Raw genomic sequence first — 20,642 nt, 5'->3', positions numbered from 1 at the left:
GAAAAGACTCATGGAGCTTTGTAGGGAAAAGTGTTCCACATCTGGCTGAAAGCAGACTTCCCTTCTGGCCCTTCCAAAAAGACAGGATATAGAAATACACTTTTTTTTTTTTTTTCAGATTGGAGAGAGATGGCAGGGATTGTTGTGCAGTAATGTTTACAGCCAGCCTGGGGGCTTTTCTCTTTCTTCTTGCAGAAGTGATTTTAAAATAAAAATAAGTTGTACAGACACAGACCCCAGCAAGGGAACTGGAATAAAGATTGCTGGAAACCTTTTAGCAAAGCAAGGGGAAGTTGCAGTAACATTTCTTCTTGCTGTAGATGCAGCTTGTGACCCAATAGAGTGCTGTGAAACTTGTTTGTTTTCCATACATCTGTTTCTGGTAAACATCTGGAGAAATGTCCAGCTCACAACTTTATACAATCGCTGAAACTCCTTGATCATACCCTGCTGCCAATTCTGCTGCTCCAGTGTATGACCTGGCCTGAACAAGGTTTCATTTGACTTTATGGGCATAATTGGTGATTTTTCTTTATTTATAGGTTTAGTTTTGCTATTCCTATGATGTTAAAAATAGTATCCTGTGGAAAAATAACTTCTGTAAGTCACAGTGGGGGCAACTGTGGCTCCTTTTGTATTCTTCATTTTCTAAAATGCAAGCAGCAGTTTCTAAAATTACAGGAAAGAATAAAGCCTACCTTTTCCTCAGCACTGTCTCCATTGGTTTGGCCCCGGAGCACCTGGTTAGGAACAAAGGCAGTTCTTAATTTTGGAGAATTATGCACTCTCTGTCCAGAGGTCAGCATATGTATTAGCAAATAAAAATGCAATTAAATTAGGCGTGAAGGCAGTCCTGAATCAAGGTCAGAACATTTTGGCTCCTTCTGCAGTTAAGAAGGAGCTGCTTTTTTCATAGCTTTTGGCTACAGAGCTTTGATGCCTTCCTCTCTCCCAGCCAGGCTCTCTGTACAGGTCATACCTGGTAACAGGGGTCTGGGAAAAGGCTGAGTTTAGGGAGGCTCTTTGCCTGTGCTGATTTCCCAGCTGCTCCAATGGAGACAGCTGCCCACGTGCAAAATTTTTTTTAGATGAGCTTGGAATTTGCATGACCCATGTTCATAAGGGGGAGGTAATTTTAAACCCCTCTGGAATCTTATAAACAGAATTCTCCCTTTGAGCTGCACCTTTGCAACTCACCCATGAAAAAAGGTAAAAGTGAACATTTTTGCTGTGCTGAGGAGCACTGTGATTCCTGAGTACAGAGAAAGGGAATCTGAGCCAATACTTTGATCCAGGGAAGGAAGATGTTGACAGCAGGTTTATAATGTGCTGTTGTGAAGAACTTACCAGGATGCAAGGAAACAACAATCTGGGTAGACATGGGCATCAGCCAGCAGCTCTTCCTTTAGCAGAGACCTTCCCCCAGGGCAGGAGGGTTGGAGGCAAGGGCAAGGATGGATCCTGAATGAAAGCAGGAGCCAGGGAGATCCAGCCCAGCTCCCTGCCCTCTCTTCAGGCTGTCTTCCACAGGGAAGAGTGCATTGGCTTCAAAAGGTGGCTAGATTTGGAGAACCTGAGCTTGCTGGATGTTTTGTCATAAGCTGTACGTACGAGGCTTTTCTGGCCAAACCTCTTGTATTTGTGCTGTGCCACACACCCCACACATCCCAGCTGTGCTGTGCCAGCTCTGCTGGGCTCCAGCTCCCCTGCTCTGCCAGGATTCAGGCTCAAACCAGCAGGGTGGATAATGAGTAGGGAGGACACAGAGCCACAGCAAGGCCAGAAAGGGGCCCTGGACCTTGGGCTGTGCAGCCTCTTCAGGGTAGGACAGGTTAGACTGAGCCTAACCAGGCACACACTGGGGCTCTTGTGCCTCCTGAGCCAGGGCTGGCCAAGCTGGCAAACACAGAGGTGAAAGTCAAGGGGTAACTCATCCCCACAGCAGCAAATGCAGCCAGTTCTAGGCACTTCTGAAGTGTTTCTTTCTCAGTTTTACTGTCTTTGTAGCTCCCTAGATGATGTGTGCAATGACAAAGAGGCAACGTGAGACTTGTCAGGGCCACAGGAGTTCATCACTGTGTGTGACTGATCTGGTGGACTGCTCGTGGGAGGGCTGTGGGGAGCTGAGAGCAGCCTCAGTGCCAGGGAGAACCTGGGGGCTGGTGATAAATACAATCCCTTGAGTCATCTCAGCCTTAATTGTCTAATGCTGCTAATAACAAGGACTAATACTACAGTCTTTGGCCTTGAAAAGGCTGAGAGATCTTTGCCAACAGCCAGCAGCAACCAGTGTACAGACCAGACACCAACCATTGCCAAAAAATAGGAAGGGTGGATCTGGGTTTGCTCCCTGATCTAACTGATTTCTGCATTTTTAATGAATGACTCTCTTGCCAGCTGCTAGCTGAGGAGAAGTGGCTGCATACACCTGAGGTGCCCAGCCTTTCCTCGTGTCTTTATGGGAGCATCATGCCTCTGTAAATTGGGTTTCACGCATAGTAAAGGTAAGAGCTCACCTGATTATCCAGAAGAGGTTCCCATTAGCATTGCATCATGAGAAATACACACACATTTATGTTTATGAAATACAAACACAAGTATGATTAATGCAGCTCTGGTTCCTCTGCCTGAGAAACACCAACATCTCCTCACTCTCCTGCTTTGATTTAGGTGAAGTTGTGTTCTCCAATGCTGTACCAGCCCACAGAGCCCAGGTCCATGGGGATAATGAGGGGGCTGAGGTGGATCTCCATCTCTCAGAAATGGGAAAACAAAGCAGCTCAGCTTATGGAACCTGAACTGATGTAAGCCTGAATTTTTATTTTGTAATCCTTGTTAGTCTTTGTGTGCAAAACTGACCACTACAGGCAGACCCTAAAATAACACTTTACATGAAGTACTCAGGAGATACACAGTGCCTTTATTTAGTTGCTCAGTACTTTCACAAAACAACAATTGCTTATTAATCTGGATTTCACTCAAGATGGGCCAGGCAGTTTATTACTTTAAAACCTTATTTCATTACCTTAAATGAAATAACTCTGGTTTACATAGTTCATTGTTACTTAGGCATGTTCACATGGTCTTTCTTATGTTAAATCAGTGCTAAATGAAGTGTGTGAAGCAGAGCATTTCCAGAGTATTTTTGCCTGATTCCAATTTATAAATATGTGATTTAAATTCAGGCCTCCTTTAATTGATTCCTCCAGAGATGATAGAGGAGATAGGAACACTAACATGTGCTTCTGCTCAACTGGCCTTGCTCTTTCCAGTTCTTCCTGTCTCTGCTATGGATTTCCCATGCCAAATACCCATCTTTAATGTTGGCACAAGAACAAATCCATGGTTTATCTCAATGTAAACAAGAGAAAAGCTCAGCTAATTGCACTCATGGCTGTTACTGACTGCAGAATCGTGGCACTTTCAAAACATTTCTGGGCTCAGACAGGATTACTTGCTCAGATTGATTCCTTAGACTGAAGTCAGACCTGTCTTCAGCTCAATAATGACATTTGCTGTAAGTATACTAAAAAAGTGTGGAATTACAGGTAAATGGATCCAGTGTTGTTGCCTCCTTTCAGCTGCTGGCTGGACCAGGGCTACTCCTAACAGCAAATTCTTGTAGTAAATATGGCAGTTGTTTTTTTGGGAGGGCTATTGTGCTGTGATAGCATTTGTCCCAGCAGAGTCCATCCAATGGGGATCTCTTTGCAAACTATGAAAATATTTTTATTGAAGATGTTTTCCTCGTGTTGAGTATGTGATGCAGCAATTATCTGGCTGGTGATTCAGAAGTATCAGCATTGTTTGTACCCAGAATTTCTCCAAACACATTTGAAGGAGTTGTTGGTTGCCTTTCCTGAGCTGAAAGCACAACATTTTGCACAGGGGTCTGGGGAACCATGAGCTGAGGTTGCTCTGAACTAACACTGGGAGTTTCTTGTTTCTCTACATGAAAACATTTACAAGGAAAGCTTTGCCCTCCAGAAATCAGCTCCCAGAGCTGCTCCTGCCATCCTGAGAAGGGGAGGGCTCCAGGCAGAGGTGGGACATGGCTTTGCTCACGTCTGTGCTCAGCACCCTGAACGTCACCAGAGAGCAGGGGCGAGGAGGGGATGCTCACAGGCTGAATTTAGAGGGTGACAGCAGCTTCTAACCTTGCTCTGCCAGTTCCACTTGTCACCAAGTGGTGCTGCTGGGAACTGAGAGCCATTTCCACTGCAGGGACGTTTTTGGGTGGATGATGTGTGGAGTAAGGAGTGAGTACTGAATGAGGTACAGCTGACACTGTGATTGCTGGTAAAGAGTGTGAGACTCCTCAGTTATTCCATGAATTGTGTGTAAAAACACCTGCCAGAGAAATGATGCAGACTTTCCAACCTCCCAGTGGAGCCTGTGGGCAAACTGGGTGCTGGCTTGCATGTGATCAGCTCCATCTCCAAATGTGCAAGAGGAGAGTTATCTCAGTGTATTTCATCACTTGGGCAGCCCAGAGGAGATGTGTGGTGGTAGAGCTGCAGGAGTTTTGGGGAATTAAATAGTCAGTGTTATGTAGTTCAGATTTGGGGGGTTATTTAATGGTACAGCAGTGCAGGGTGAAACTGAGGCCTCATTTTTTCTGTTCTGGAAGGTGCTTGAGAGTTTGCTGACTGTGCACCTTGATGAGGAGGTCAGGCTAGATCAACGCCCACAAATTTTCTTGTAGTAAGTACAGTTGAAAGGTCTCCAGTTTTGGTTTTATTCCATGGTATTTAGTACTGTTTTTGAACAAGGTGTCTGTGAACAGCAGCACACAAACCACTTGGGTGACTCAAATCAACAGCTTGTTGAGAGTCAACAGCAGGATAAGTTGCAACCATTGCTTGATTAAAGGAGGGAAAACATGATAGCCCTAATGATTCATATTATAGAGGGCAGCTTTTGGGTCAAGTGTGCAAGGAGAAGAAATATTGATGTTGCCTCACTGGCATGGTGTAGTGTTAATAGGGTGTCAGCATTTAGTTTATGCTAAATATTTGGCATATGCCAGATGACAAATGACAGTGGGAACAGACAGGGGAGGAGACAAGTGGAAAGCTTAGGAGGGTAAGAATCCACCTTTCCCAGGCTGCAGCTGATGCCAGACATTCAAAAGGTGCTTTTAACAGATCAAGCAAGGAAGAGTCACAGCTGATGTTGGTTATTTAAAATTTTATTTGCCTCTAATTTACTCTCATAAAAACACTCTACTCTACTTGGTTTTAGTATTCAGACAGTACAGACTTCTGATATTATCACGAGTGATATTAGAGAAGCAGTACAAATCAAGCTACCTTAGCATGTAACCAAGCACGGGTGGAACTAAGCCCACCCACACTTGTTAAAACTAATTAATCTGCTTTCTTAGGCTTTCTAGTTAAAATGCAATACTCAGTAATGCTTACAGTCACCAAACCATATAAATAAAATCTAACATGGTAAAACGGGAACAGCTGAATGTGCAAGAGTCAAAGTAAAAATATGTAAGTAGGTTTTTGCTAATTAGAGCAATCTCCAGTTAACTGCACCTATGTTGTAACTGTCTCTTATGGGTGTGAGGTTTTCCTCTTCATGTCCAGTTAAAGTTCATCACTTTCATACAGTCCAGACTGCTCAGCCAAACGCTGAAACTCCCCTTCTGGTGAGAAAGCTTGTTTCACATCCAGTCCTCTTCCATTAAGTGCCAAATACTTGCTAAAAGTTGGTCGAACCCGTAACTGCTTTGGGGCTGGAAGTGGCTTATTTGTATGTGCTGGAAGAGAGAGAAAAAGCCTCTTTCAGTGCCTTCCCAGAGTGTACAAAGACCCATGGCAGAGCATTTGCTTTTTATCTGCAATATAAACCAGCAAGCCCTGGGGAAGAATTTAGCAGACAAACCCATATCTCAGACACCAGAGATTTATATTCACCGTCTTGCTTGGTGTCAGGGAAATAGTAGTCTTTAAAAGAGCAAAAGGACACTCCACAGTGTCCTGCCCTAAACAGAAGAGCTTTTCCCAGGATAGTTACTTTTTGTCTGGGAAATAAATCCTCCCAGCAGTTTGAACTTCATGAGATTGATCTTGAGAGCCAGTTCTGATTATAAGATGTACTTTCTGTGGCACTGGGACCTGGAACTTACTTGCAACCTCTAGCCTGGCGTGGCATGTGGCCACCCCTGCCCCGTTGACAGCAGACACGGTGTACCAGCCAGCATCCTTCTTGGTTGCATTATGGATCAGGAGGCAAATCCTTCCAGTATTGTCATGGAGCAAGCTGAAAAATCAAGGTGTTAATGCCTAAGTGCTTTGGAGGGGAAGGAGAGAAAGCAGAGTCAGTCCACATGCTGAGGAGCTGAGAAAGCCCCAGAGCAATCCTTGCAGGGCACTGCACGCTGTTCAGACGCCAACATTTGTGTTAGAGCCACCCGGGTTTCACATCTTGGCACCGTGCAGGTGGCATCAGTGTGTAGCCCCACACTGCACATTTAATCCTGAATCTGAGCTTCTCCAAGGGCCCTCTACTGCTGCAGACACCCAGAGGAGCACTGGGCACAGCTCTCTCCCTCTGTGCCCTCAAAGCAAGGCTCTCAGCACATGGCCTGTGCCCCCTGTGTCACACACCAGGGGCAGATCCAGCTCTCCAGCCTGCTGCCCATAGAGACCAGCCCATCCACACTCGATTGAGCAAACAGTGGTTGCTGTTTTGTAACACCCCAATGGCCAGCTGAGCAGTGGGATACCTTATTCGGTCTGTATTATATTGTACCATTTCGTTGTTTCTTTTCCAGTAAATCCGAGGGGTTGGGATGGCAGAGATCTGGCATTCCAGCCTGGCTGTGTCTCCTTCAAAAACCTTTTTGCTTTGTGGCTTGAAAATGAAAGTTGGAGGCATGTGGTGTTCTTTAGCTGAATTAAAGGGGAGAGATAAGGAGGAGTTACTGGAACTGTGGAATGCTCATGTCATGCTTGTTTTTTAAGATTTCAGACTGCTAAATTCAGGAGGACACGTGTTCCTCACTGCATCTCCTTAGCCTGCAGGCAGTTCCCATGAGCTAAAGGGTGGTAAACACAGTCCACCTCAGAAGGAGAGTTAATTAACATATGTTATCAATCCTGGAAAATTAATAACATCAATTAAATTAAATTCTGGACATCACACTATATCTAAATATCCTGACAGAAGTGGCTTGAAGAAATACTGCATTCTAGATGTAGTTATTAAAATAGTCTTGGAACAGGTAAGTTGATTTTTAATGTTTGAGCCAGGGTACGTAGAGGGCTACCTTTGCTTCTTATTAGTTTAGGGAGAAAAGCAGTAGATTGCTGAGACTTTCCCAGTGTGCCCAGAGAATTTTCAGTGCTCTCAGTCTTACCAATTACTTCCACTTTTACTGTGAAAGATGCTTCTCCTGCACGGTTGACAGCCACACATTCGTATGTCCCTGCATCAGCTGATTTGACTGCTTCAAAAATAAACGAGTGGAACCCCTTTTCTGACACTATCATTTTATGGAACTGATCCTGATGAACCATCCTTCCATTCTGGTACCACATCACATCTGGAGTTGGGAGCCCACTGACCTGTGAGGGACAGGAGAGCAGGGAAGAGTTAAAGATAATAAAAAGCCTCCAACGCTACAGGGAGTTTGATGCTGATGGGTGATCAAACCATGTTTCTGCTGCAAAGCTGTAGAGCATTGCCTAGTTCTGAATATTAACGAGATGTTGCACAGAAAGGCTCAGGGAGTGCTGTGGAAAGATGAGCTTTAGCTACAAGACAGTGGATGCTGCTCCTGCAGCCCCCTGTTGCTCCCTTCTTGTAGGTGGCTCTGATCAAGCCCAAGATGCTGATTTTGAGTTCAGCCTTTCGTTCCCACAGCTGTCACTGCAGCAGTGCTGACACCATAACTGATAGTGGCTGTAAATGAGCTGCTCTGCAGGCATGCTCCAGCTTCTCCACTGCATTCAGAAGTTTGGGCAACCTGGAGGAAGGTGGCTCAAGGCCATGTCTGAGTCTGGTCAGCGTTTACTGAAACAAAGAGGTTGGCAGTCATTAGGAAAACCCAAGCCTATGAGGGAGAGCAGGGTCCTTTCTCACCCCAGGGCTGGTACAGCTGCCATGAAGTTTTAGGCCATTCTTGAGTTTTGTTTCTATTTAGGGCATTTCCTTGCTTGTCTGCTCCAGCAAGGGTACAGCTATCTCAGGGAAGGCTCACTAAAGGGAGGTGAGCCCTGCACAGACCTCGCTGGATGTGTGTCCACTGAAGCAGTGGATCCCCTGTGCAAAGCACAAGGTTCCCTGCCAAAAAGCCTTTTTTCAGCAGGGCATTAATATTCATTCTTCCCAAGGAGGTCTAGAGACATTCTGTAGTGGTCTATATTTACCACTAGTTAGTTTTAATCATAATCTTATGAAGCTAATTCCACTTACATTTTCCAAGGGAAAATGCTGACATATTTAGCCATCTACTGTTTCTTGGTTTCCATAGCCTGGGGAGACCCTGAACCATCTGCCTTTAGTGCTCTGGCTTATTAAAATGCAAAGGCACTGCAGAGACCTCTCTCCACACCCCACACCCCAAGAGGGAATGGGATGGGAGGGAGAGATTGGCAATGGAACCGGGAGGGAGAGGTTGGCAATGGAACTGGGAGGGAGAGGTTGGCAATGGAACTGGGAGGGAGAGGCTGGCATTACTTTGAAGTCGAGCCTGCAGAACCGTCCCTCCTCAATGACCACATCTTCAGGCACTTGTGTGAAACGTGGCTGAAAAAACTTCTCCTGGATTGAGTCATGTCCACGATCGTCGCCTCTAGAGGATGGTCTGCTCCTGAAAATGGGATAGGAACAGTTAATTTTGTAAAAGCTACTGTAGCACAAGTGGTAGCAAAGCGCTGATTGCAGCTGGAGTCCCTCAACACCTTTAGGAATCTAACAGTTCTGGTTGGTTTTTCAGCTGTAACTCATAACTTTTGATCAGTCACTTCTCTTGCTCAAGTTGTTCAATGCAGCACACAAAAATAACCTTCACTATGGCCTAATATCCAAAAGACTTGACAAGAGAAATTTGGCTGTTTAATTTTCATAATTTATATTCATTTTAATATGCATATTTCTTTGACTAGAAATTAATCTTCTAGAATACAAAGAATATTTTTCCAAGATGAATGGGAATTGCATTTCCCAACTCCCAAGGAGTTTTTAAACCTCTAATGCTATGCTGAGAATTCACTGGATTAAGATCATAGGCATCATCACCCATTCACAAATGGTAGCATTTTAGTCAAAAGGGAGTGAATTTAGTAATTATTACTTCAGCAAAAGTGACAAGTAGTGAGATTAAACCGACATTGTCTAGAAATGTTTGAAGTAAGATCTTGAAGAATAGCACAGCACAAGTGTTTGCTTTACCTGACATGTGTTGTAGGGACCTGCAGCCTGATGTTTTCTGCATTCTGGTGCTTGGGGGGAGAAAGAGGAGAGGTGAGTTCACTTAGAAAGATTTATCTGTAGATTGAATGAGAAGCCATTTTAAGTTCATATCCTGAGTGCTGCTTCAAAACAAAATGAATGTATTTCAGAAGTGCTTGGGACAGGAGATGGAGGAACTTGCACGAGGAGCTGACACACTCTGTGCTCACCATGGGCTTTGCCATGGCAGGACTTCTCATTGCTGCCCAGGTGAAGGGTGCAGCAGCTTTGTCTGGCACACAAAGTTTTCTGCCAGCACATAACCTTTGTGAGAGAGGAGCAGGACTCCTGGCAATATCTAAACTGAGAGCTGAGTACAGAGTGTCCTTCCCCACAGCAGGAATAGAAGTGGAATCGCTGGCAGCAGCCTCGTATTGTGCCCACTTAAATATGGTACCAGCAGCGATGGACACAAGCTGAGCTGGAAAATACTTTTCTTTCTAGATCACAGCACCAGCTAAGCTCGCTGACAACTCTGAAATCACATGGCTAAATCTGCTAAAGTACCCAGGATTGATTCCTGTTAGGAGCCAGGATGTTTGGAAAACGCGACGGGGTTTGGTGCCAGCGACTCGTTTTAGCAATGGAGTCAGAGAGAGCAAGCACTGCATGGAAATTTCTGGAGTGTTTGCCTTGAGCCATCCCAGTGCTTGGTCCTGTGCTCTGCAGCCCAGTCCTGTGGAACATTTAAGCCTAGGTTCAAACTTCAAGCAAGGAGGCAGTTTTAAGTTCAGGGGGAATCTGACATGAATGAGGGTTTGGCTGGGCTGAGTTCCATGTGGAGTCCAAAGGCAATTGCCTCTATCTGCTCACTAACACAAGTTCTGTACAGTTATTACTTGTCCTGTCAAATTATGCTGTAGTGATGAAGTTGCAGATTATTCTAGTGACCTGTTACATTCCTCAGTTAAGTTCCTGAGGAATCAGGAGGCTGAATGAATCAGTGACTACCATATTTAAAAATAAGACTGAACAATGGGAGTAAGATGCACCTAACATAATCCAATCCCTGCTTCCAATGTTCTTTTTTTTAAGCAGCATTTCACACATGCTGAAAGGTTGTCAGTCATCCTGTTTTGACTGAGTATTTCCTTGTTCCCTGTAGAAGATGAGGCTTCCCTTGCTCTCTGACATTCATGATTTGTCCTTCTTTCCTGATCTTGCCAGGTGATTGCTGGGGACAGCTCAAACTCTGTGCTCCTCCTTTGCTGTGATCCCAAGTGTCTGTTCCCTGCAGGAGCTTTGCTGAGGGCTCTTTGGCAGGTGTGTGCCTGCTCCTGGCTCTCTGCTGCTTGCAGCAGGAGGGGTTTTCTGTCCTGCACAGGTACCCAGTGCCACACCACAACATTTCCACTAACTTTGAGCACAGAAGTGCCAAAGAGAACATCTAACTGGCCTGAATAACCAACAAATGATGCAAGTCTCCAACTAAAACACTTTGGAAAAAGCCAGTAGTGATAGATTCTTGTCCATCAGCATGTGGGCTGCTGAAATAACTGCTTTGCATTCTCTTAATGGCTGCAGCCTCCTGCAAAGGCTAAAACCCAACCAATCCCAGCCCAAGGTCACGACCTCTTGAAGCCAATGTCACTTATTCCCAACAGTGGCAGGTGTAAATCTTGTTGTCCTGGCCAAGCCTGCACTCAGGCTGTTGGGAGTGGGTACCTGGCTCCCTCATGGAGCTGCTCCCTGCCTGTCACAGGCACTGGGTGCTCTGCTGTGCAGCAGCTGTTGGAATTCCTCCCTGGAGAGGTCATTCCTACAAATCAGGCACAGCAAGGGCACGGTGCTTGAATTTTCCCCCTCTGCCATCACCCTGTGAAAACACCAAACCCCTGCCACGGAGAGCTCTGCCTTTGAGAGGCACCCCTCACCTGCACTGGCACCAAATAAACCCCATCTCTGCCCTGCCCAGGTACAAGCACAGCCCCAGGAAGCCCTTGCTCCAGAGGCAGGTGCCCAGTTACCTGTGCATTCTGCATGCTGTCTTCACCCTGCGTGTCCAGCACTGAGGCAGCGTTCACTGGTCCGAGCAGCCTGCGAGCCATCCTCTCTTCATAAGTCAGTCTCTGGGGGCAGAGTGGACAGGAATTCCAGTCAGAAGTCCATCCACTATTTCAGACCAGCTCGTTAAGAGCACATTAATATGCCACAAATTCAGGATGTTGTCAGTGGGAGCAGGGGCTGACCAGAAGCCCCACGTCTGGCCCAGAGGGTTTGCAGTCTGTGATGCCAACTGAAGTCAGCCTCAATATATACAGCACTGAAATGCACAAAAGATTAAACTGCCTGTTCATCAAAGCCTCCCTAATGCCATCTGTGGCCTTCCACTCCTCCTCTTTCTCTGCTGGGATTATTTATGGGTAGCTGATGGCATCATCCACAGAAGCCAGAGTAAGTCCCAGGGTACCTTTCTGTTGGGGCTGGGAAAACTTCCCAAGTCATTCAGCTGTGGAGCTGGAGGCATGCTGGATGCTCCCAAAAAAGCCAGAGCCACCCCAGAGGCAGGCACAGCCAGAGGGGAGCACCACTGCCTCTGAAAGCCCTGGGGAGGTTTATGGCAGCACATCTGCAGGGTGAATGCTGGGGAGGAGGCAAGGACACGCTCCAGGCAGGACACAGTCTGTTCCTACATCTGGATGTGGCACACAGGGGTAAAAATGAGCAGAGCTAAATTCAAGCTCTGCCATTTGGGTCCCTTTAGAAAAGTATGTTAGCAGCAGAACACCTGACACTTTGCTGCCCACAAAGTCTCACTGGGGTTTGGGTTTTGTGACACGAGGGTGAGCTCTGACTGAATTCCTGTTCTGTACAGACACACATGAGTCTGCTGCTGGCTGGGGAAAGGTCTGGGAGCCTTGTGGGACTTTTCTTTAGAAGAGAGCACAAGACCTTTAGCAAAACCTGTGAGAGCTGAATATCCCTGAGGTCCTTACGTGTGTATCAAGTGTGGCTGAGATTGGCCAGTTGGCTCAGACTCGTTGGAGGACACGGGGAGGAGGACACAGTGGTGATTGCATAAGACTTATTTTTAGCCTGGCTTCTTCCTATGGGAAGAAAAGCTGACTTGCTCTGACAAGCTTCCCTACAGCACATAGGACATTCCTGTTTTGGGGCATATTCAGTCAGATTTGACCTATTTGTTTGCCCATTCTGTATTTAAAATTACATATATGACACAAAGCTGCTCTCACTGATGATCGTGAAAATACTCCTTTCTATGTCAGGGGAAAGAAGATGGAAACTTTGAGCACTGGCCTTTTACCAGTCTGACTCCAGCATCTCAAAGGCTCCTACATTAGAAACCTGCCTGCTCTAGCTGCTACTGGCAGCAAATTTTTCCCCCCAGATTTTGATTTCTTAGTAAGGGGGATTCTACTGTGACCCTCTGCAGAATAAATAAATAAGTACTGAGACTAAGAGGCCTTCTTATAGGAGATAGGCTTTATGATAAAAGCTCATGTAATTTCTTTCACTTGTTGCTGTTCATATGAAAGAAAAAAATTACCCCACTTGGTAGTGGTCCATAGAATGAAATTTCAAATATTCCAATTTTTCCTCGGGTTCTAATGGTTTTGAGATGTTTATCAACATCTCAAATGTTTATCAACATCTCAAATAGTGTTGAAAACCAGGTTGTGGTCATGTCTAGAGAACTGAGGCATTCTCCTTGGATTTTTAATTTTCTGTGGATGTGATGTTCACCAGGATCCCCAGAAGAGAGCTCAAATTTCTGCCACCGCTCTAAACATGTTCCTTTTTCTTTCACATTGAAAGAATATTTCGGTCATAAATGGCTTTTGCTCTCGTGGGGTCTGTTGAGGTTCTGAGTAAAGGGCAGTGCTGCTCCTGCATTTCCTTCTGCTTTTAGCTCAGTTTGGAGGCTCCAGCAGCATCTCTGCAGCCTGCCCGCCCTCCTGGGAGCTCCCTGGCCCTTACCTGGTTGCCGTTCTGGAGGAGGCTGTCCTTGCATCGCAGTTTCTTTTCCAAGTCCTGGATCAGGGCTTCCTTTGTTCCTCGAATTTCTTGGTCTGATGTCTTCTGCATGGAGTTGATGCTGGCTTGTTTGTTATACATGGGCTGTGAGTAACTACTCATACAGGAAGAGAAAACAAAGTTATTCCAGTAGGCCTGCTGGATTATTTGCTGCAGCTTCACAGAGTGCACACAAAATGTGAGCCTGCCTCCTGAGAACTGGGGTTCAGATGAACCCACAAAGCATCTGGGAGCACAACAGGCCGAGTTGGGTACTTGAGTGTCAAAACCTAAAGGGGGAGAAGCATCATAGTGCAGCCAAATCACTGAGTGTCCTCCCAAACACAGCATCCCTCCATCCTGCAGTGGCCCCTCCCAGCCTGACCCTGCCATCCACAGCCACGGGATACAGTCAGCTCCCGGAGCTGGGTACCACCTCTGATTCTGGAAGATGCCAGGAAAAGGGGAGCAGCCACCACAACGGGTTGCAAAGGTCTGCTGGAGGTCACAGCACCCTGTGCTGACAGGTCTGACCTGGTTTGTGACCTGCACTGGGGACTCCTGTGCTGCACTTGAGTTCAGAAATTATTTCTATTCCAAATCCTCTTCCTCCTGTGGCTTGGGAATTGGTTCTGCTGACTAGACTAGAGTAGAAGGGCTATAATTCCAGAATACTCCCAGCACTGCTTGGTCTTAATAACTTAGTGTGAGTTATAAAACTTGAGTGATTTGCCCCTCAGATGAACACACCTCAAGTCCCTGTCTGCCCATTAGTAGTGTGATGGGAAAATAATTCCTCAACTCACTGCGTGCTGTATTTAAGAGCAGCTTATAGAAAAAGCATAATGAGGCACCCCAGCCCTTTGCTATGGAAACAGACAAGCCCAGACTACAAACACAAACCCCAGCAGTGTCCCAAACCCTCCAGACTCCCGCAGGACTTCAGGAAACTCTCCCCAGATAACCCACCCCATCTTACCTCTCCCCTTCCCTCAGTGCTGTGATTCAGAAAACAGACAGAAATATTCTGATTTCCTGAATGCAAACTGACACTTAAACCTGGGTTTATATCCAAGTCAGCAGGACCCCCTGCCCCTATCAACTTTCCAATATCTCACTTTGTGTGTATTCTACCCTGACTTTCCCCAGGACCTCCAGCTGATATTGGCAGGAATACAAGTTGGTGAGAAGGCAAGGCCCAGCTCCCTTTGAGAGCTCACTGACCTTGGAAGATATTTGGATTGCAGCCCAAAGGCAAAATGATATAATACATATTTAGGAAAGAATTTATTCTTTGGTCTAAAGGGGTGAAGTTTTCAAGGGGCTGTCTTTCTGTTGCATGTGTGATTAATAAAAGGGGTATTGTAGGTGAGTTTAGATCCACATCATGATGTGGAACCTGAAAATATTGCTGAGACTTACTAGGAGTCTCTAAGTTGTGTTGGGTATGCTACTGCCTTCCCCATGTCTCCCTGTTCATGAGACATGTTTTGGAAAGAAATTAATTTGAGATAGGTGCCTGTCTTCTGTTCTAAATAACCTAAAGAAATTTCTGTCAAATCCAACTAAGCAACTCAAACCAGCTCCAGCAGACTCACCCAGCAGCCTGTGCCATGCCCGCAGTGCAGTTTGAGTCCCACACCAGGGCGAGCACTCAGCCTCCTCCCCCGAGCCCAGCAGCAGTCAGTGGGAGCTGTGTGGGCACTGAGCTTTGCCAGGGCGCTGGGTTGGGGTGCTCAGGGCTGGGACAGGCCAGGGGGAAGCAGGGCGGGTTAGAAGCCGCGTGTACTTACTGAGGTTCCACGGGAGAAGGAGCTGGGCTGTTATAGTCGGGCTGCGAGGGGAGCACGGAGCACAGGAAGGCTGCGGGGGATTGGTTAGGCACGGGCAGGAGCCTCTGCCCGGATGATGAGCTAGCAGGAGACTGTGCAGATGCAGGAGTGATGGGATAGGTGGACTCCTTAGGGGCACTACAGGAGGGCGAGGAGAGCGTGATTGAAGAGCTCAGCGATGACGAGGAGGAGAATTTCTGCCCGCTGGGGTTACGAGGCTGGATGAGGATGGAGGACTGTTTGAGTTCTCTGCTTGGCTCTGTGGAGGCTGCAGGTCCTGGAGGCTGCTGTTGCCCTTGGCACAGGTTCTTAGACTGGATAAAGTGTTTTGGCCGTTCGTAGTTAAACATGGTTGGTTGGCACATAGAGGAAACGGACGGGAGATTAGGGACACTCATAGGAGAGGTTTCACGGCTGTCCTGGGTTTTTGTTGGTGATAACTGGCTTTGGATAGGTGGCTGGTAAAAGCTAGGTGACAGGCCACAAAAGTTGTCCTGGCTGGGCTCCTGGATAGAATGGAACCCTTGCCTTGCAGAATAGAGGCTTTCTTGGAGTGGATTTTCCCTTAAGGAAGACAATACAGATAAAATAAATTGTAGGTCACGAGCTGAATCCCCAAAATACTGTGTTCTGAGCAGCCACTAGCAAACCGAAAACTATGAAGTTAAAGGTCAACTAAATTAAAGCTTGAACTTAAAGTTATTTAGGATTTGTTAGAACTGCCCCACAACTGTATGAGCATTTTGGGTTACAGTAACAAGCCACACAGTCTGTCTGGCTCAGGTGCAATGATCACCAGGCTTGCCTTGAATGCCAGAGCCCAGTAAATGCTAAAGGAAATAGCAATTGGTTACCACTGCCTAAATCTACAGATAAACACAGATACTACTGCTAAGCCAGGTAATTTCCCATGTATTATCTTACCTAAAGCACTGTTTTGTGCCCTGTCAAAATGCTCTGTTTTGTACCCTGTCAAAATGCTAAATGTACTATTCCTCAGAACCAGCTATCTGTGCCAAGAAGTTCCTTGTACCATAGGGAAGCATGAAAGTTTCACTTTCAAGTCTAAAACTAAACTTTTGATTTTGAAACCGAATCTCCTGATTTCTTCTCTAATGGGTTTTGAATCTACAGCTTCTAATATCCAGCTGAGATCTGGGATTAGAATGCCAAGGACTGTGTGTCTCTGTTTGAGGTGATTTCCCGATATTTGCTATTAAGGCTGCTAATTGCCAGAATGACATGAGCTGCAAGATAAGGTAGGGCAAGCTGAGCTGCTCAGAGTCCTGATTTATTTTGCAGGTAGGTGTTTGTTACCTAAAAACCTGACCTTTCCATCAACTCAAAACCTAGGAGAGTTACATTTAGCAAGTTTTTTAAAATGGACAAATTACTTCAGCTCCGGGATAAAAAAATAATCCCCCCAAAATAAGCATAAAGCCACTAATTAAAAAAAAAAAAAGAAGAAAAAAGAAAGAAAGAAGAAGAAGAAAAGGAATATAAATCCCCACAGTTACATGTGCTGGAAAAAATTGTAATCTTGCCCCACTGAGATCAGCTGTTTCACTGCTATATATACACCCAGTATATTGTATTCCTCTCGTTGGAGAGCCCAGAGAAGGGCTCCAGGAGGTCATAAATTCCCGTGGGGGGAGGTAAGTGGAGACATTGCTCTGATATTAAGGACTCAAGGCTTTCATTTCCTAAAGGTAATCATCAATATTAGCTGTGAATTAGTTGTAAGTAAACAGAGACCTTATAGTAAAAATTCCCTAACTTTTCCCTGGTCATACTCTTGGAATTTGAAGCTGGCTCAAACTTTTGGAGTGTGTCCACACTATGTCCTCATTCACTAGCGCAGAAAACTCGTTCAGTCTTGTCTTTATCCCGTTTTTATATCACTACCTGTGCACGGATTTGTACATTCACTGTACCACAGGCTTTGGACAGCAACCAGCGTTTACTCTGTTTTTAGAGCACTGCCCTTAACCAAGCTCTGGTGCACAGCGTCACTTCTCACAGCAAGGGATAAGCCATGTTTTCCTCAAATCGTTCCACCTTGATTTGGGAGGGAAAAAAATAAACCCAAAGAGACATTTGACCTTACAAGATGCAAACAGTAAGTAATAACAGGGGCAGTTTGCCTGCTGAAAAACCAGCGCGTGTTTTGGCTCTGTGGCTGCCCACGCTCCCTCTGACACCGCCGCACCCTCCAGGTACGGTTCCACCTCTGCAGTCCCTCTCGCCACCTCCCTGACCAGCCTCCAAGTGGAAAGTGACGTGGAGAAAACCCCAACAAGCGCCTTACCTACAGCCTAGGAGCTGTCACCTGGGCCGTGGCCGGTATTTTGGGAAGGACGGTCATTCACTGTCATAGCCGCCCTCTGCGCGGCGGGACGAGCCCGGAGGCTTTAATGTGCTGCCAGCGGTGACACCGCGGGCCCTGCCTGTCCCCGGCCCCCGCCGCTGTCACAATAAGAGTCTCCTTACCCAGCCGGACGCTGTGCAGGGCCGGGGCCGGCACTTGGGCAGGTGCCCGCGGGCAGCGGATCCGCGGCGGCGGCGCTGGGGCCGCCGGGCGCTCCGAGCCCCGGCTGCTGCTGCGGACCGGCCGGCCCGGCTCTGCCCGGCTCTGTCCCGGGCCCGGCTCTGTCCCGGCTCAGTCCCTGCTCTGTCCCGGCTCTGTCCCGGGCCCAGCTCTGTCCCTGCTCTGTCCCTGCTCTGTCCGTTCTGTCCCGGCCGGCCCGTCTCTGTCCCGGCTCTGGCCCCGATGTCCCCGCGGGGCAGCGGCCGCGGCTCAGCGCTGCCGGGAGCGCCCCTGGCTCAGCAGAAGGGGCAGGACTGCAGAAGTGGCCGGCTTTTGAACACAAAAGCAGGTGTTCTGCCCATAGCACCGCCAGGGAGCAGCGAGCAAGGACGGCTGCAATGCGCTCGAACGTCCCGAAATCCCACTCTGTTATCCCAAGGAAATTCTTGCCCAGAGAAGCTGCGACTGAGCCATCCCCGGTGTCCAAGGCCAGGTTGGATGGCCAGCCTGGTTTAGTGAAATGTGTTCCTGCCTATGGCAGAAAAAATCATCTCTAATGTCCTTTCCAGCCCAAACCTTTCCGTGGGTCTAAATTCCTTGTATAATTCATTTACTAATTTGCAGCTAGTTGCCTCTATAGTGATAAAGCTCCGGTACCGATTTTAAGGCTGTGCACTTAACAGTCACTCGAGAGCCAGGTTTAAAGGTGGTTTGGATCCCCCCAGCCGCAGAGCCGAGCGAGCCCTCCCTCCGTGCCCAGGGTCAGCTCCCCCAGCCCCGGGGAGCCCCACACCCCGCACCAGTGCGGAGCTCGGCCAGGAGCAGCGGCACCGCTCACGGATGTGTCTGAACAGTCACAAACCGAGTAACAAAACTAGCCTCGCGCAAAGAATATGATAAAAATATGGGAAATATTAATATTTTGCTGTTTGCGTTATTACAGCTATTTACATGGATGAAAAAAATGCAGCGGTGTTTTTACCAGAGCCTGCTGCCAGGTTCGGTGATTCGCATCCCTTTCATCACCAGCTTCAATGCCTAATTACATCCGTAATTAACATTATAGTGTTTTAAATATCTTAATTATACCTTGGCAGCCATGGCCTATTGTTTAACCACACCCCAAGCCCCAAAGTCCCGCAGCTGGGCTGCGTGCGGGCTCTCAGCTGCTCCCTTCTCCTTCTCTTGCCCGGGAGTCTGACAGCACAGAGATCTTCACGAGCTTAATCCACCTCTGGTGTTTGTGTTTTATATCGTTTGCGAACGAAAACTACAGAGCAGGTGTTAATTGAGTGCTAATTTATATAAATTCCTCGCATGAAAGTGATTAAGGGAGGGAATTCGTCCTGACTTGTCTGAGAGGTTGTTTGCTTTTTACGTCAAAAAAAAAAAAAAAAAGAAAAAGAAAAAAAGAGAAATTGAAAATAATTAAAAAGAGGTGGTTTGCACAGAGAGAAGTGAGTACTTGAAAAAAGGGACCTGGGTCACGATCACTGCCCTGCAGGAGGCTGTGAGCACTAAAGGGCAGGCTCCGTGCTCAGGCTCCCTGGCTTCCCACCAGCCTCAACTTAGCACCAAAGTCGGCTGCGAGGCGTCAATTTAAGGAGAGTTTTACACACTTAAAAGAGTGGACACAACCGGGACAGCTTGTGTGAAAGAGAAGGAACAGGAAAACATGACATCCAGAAGGTAGGAAAAAAGGTGAGAGAACTGGAAGCTGAACTGATGAAGGCAGAGGAATAAATCTCATCTCCTGTGCCAAGTAACTTAATAGCACTGTGACCAGCACTGCGAGGTGTCAGAAATCAGATTTTCTGTCCTGCTTCAGTTTACTCTCTAAGAACGGTGCCCTGCTGCTTCTGATTGGGTTCGTTCTCCTCACTGCTTGAGTCATACAGCAAAAAATGTCTGGAAAAAACAGTTAAGGATCTGTTGCTTTTTAATTAAGATACTTAAAAACTGAATACTAAAATACCTGGCAGTATATTAGTGCCTGAAGCCTCTTCTTTTGCTTGCATTGAGTTTCTTTAATGAAGTTAGTAATCAGCAATGGCTTTATTCTGCTTCAAGGCTGTTGGGGACACTGCAAGATGCAGGTGTAAAGGGCTCAGAAAGGAGTAGCTGGTAGTGACAGTCTTGAATTGCATTTTCTGGCTTTTGTGGAGTGCCTGTTGCTAGGCAATAATTGATGTATGGGTACAAGGATTTCATTCATTTTATAGCTATTCCCAGTAATGGCTTTGTTCTGTCATCACTGCCTTTGCTGGTATTTGCCTTTGGTAATACAGTTGCAACCACATTCACTACATGAGGGAATTATATGGTAAATCTGACTAACAAGACAGTTATTTTACAGCCAGCCATTAGCCATGATTGCTGAGTTTGAGGTAACAGCAACATTTACAATGCTGAGTCACATTCATAATGATGTTTCAAAGCACCTGGCAGTATGTCTGTGGGATTTAAAGGTACTTATATTCTCATAGATGAGTATATCTAAAAATTTTAATAGTTTCTCTCTGTATTTTGAGACTAGCCCAAAGTCTGGACCAGTTAATGTTTTTTGTTTACATCTATTTATATATATATACACACATATGTAATCTATATTTTAAAAAGCTATTATATAGCTGATTTTGATGGCATGGTAAATCCCTTTATGCTTTAGGGTCTGCTTAGGGTCCCAGCTGATTTTCCTGGAGCAAGCTTGGATTTCATAGAAGGGTTTGAAGCCAAACTGAGAGCTTCCTCCTAATGGTCTGCATGGTAGTTATTGAAGCAAAACCATTTTTACTCAGTGATTTAGCAAAAAAGTAACTCTCTTGCATGGAGACATGAGT

The 20,642-nt window shown here is 46.4% G+C and overlaps 1 protein-coding gene and 1 long non-coding RNA gene across 4 annotated transcripts in view; one reads left to right on the top strand and one right to left on the bottom strand.

Annotated features, from left to right (window-relative positions):
• Positions 1-5,173: 5,173 nt before the first annotated feature.
• Positions 5,174-17,743, bottom strand: MYOT (myotilin). 3 transcript variants are annotated; one of them, XM_084215867.1, is made up of 10 exons: positions 17,584-17,742; positions 15,237-15,839; positions 13,408-13,558; positions 11,436-11,537; positions 9,409-9,458; positions 8,695-8,827; positions 7,373-7,580; positions 6,740-6,905; positions 6,140-6,273; positions 5,174-5,770 (listed from the first exon to the last, which is right to left on the bottom strand). In XM_084215867.1, exons 2-10 carry the CDS (start codon positions 15,671-15,673, stop codon positions 5,598-5,600), a joined length of 1,554 nt encoding a protein of 517 aa, XP_084071993.1. In that variant the 5' UTR covers positions 15,674-15,839; positions 17,584-17,742; the 3' UTR covers positions 5,174-5,597. The 3 variants fall into 3 exon arrangements, with proteins under 3 accessions (XP_084071993.1, XP_084071995.1, XP_084071994.1); XM_084215869.1 differs by lacking the exon at positions 15,237-15,839 and having other exon boundaries at positions 17,584-17,743; XM_084215868.1 differs by lacking the exons at positions 15,237-15,839; positions 17,584-17,742 and adding an exon at positions 15,042-15,174.
• Positions 17,744-19,014: 1,271 nt separating this feature from the next.
• LOC311159675 overlaps positions 19,015-20,642 on the top strand; it is a 44,660-nt gene continuing 43,032 nt past the window's right edge. The window contains exon 1 of the long non-coding RNA XR_014616526.1: positions 19,015-19,503. This is a non-coding gene — a long non-coding RNA (uncharacterized lncRNA). The remainder of the gene's footprint in view (positions 19,504-20,642) is intronic.

Source organism: Fringilla coelebs, assembly GCF_963513975.1.
Source record: "Fringilla coelebs genome assembly, chromosome: 15".
Taxonomy (NCBI): Eukaryota; Metazoa; Chordata; class Aves; order Passeriformes; family Fringillidae; genus Fringilla; species Fringilla coelebs.
The sequence above is the reverse complement of the archived record's forward strand: the minus strand, read 5'-3'. Positions and strand labels throughout refer to the sequence as shown.

Bases quoted from the DNA above. Each gene is read 5' to 3' on its own strand.
- MYOT (XM_084215867.1), bottom strand. From the start codon at position 15,673: ATGAGTGTCCCTAATCTCCCGTCCGTTTCCTCTATGTGCCAACCAACC. The intron at 11,538-13,407 runs GTAAGGGCCAGG...CTCTGCCCCCAG, and splicing joins TCCTCCAGAACGGCAACCAG to AGACTGACTTATGAAGAGAG. The intron at 5,771-6,139 runs GTAAGTTCCAGG...TCTCTCTTCCAG, and splicing joins CGCCAGGCTAGAGGTTGCAA to CACATACAAATAAGCCACTT.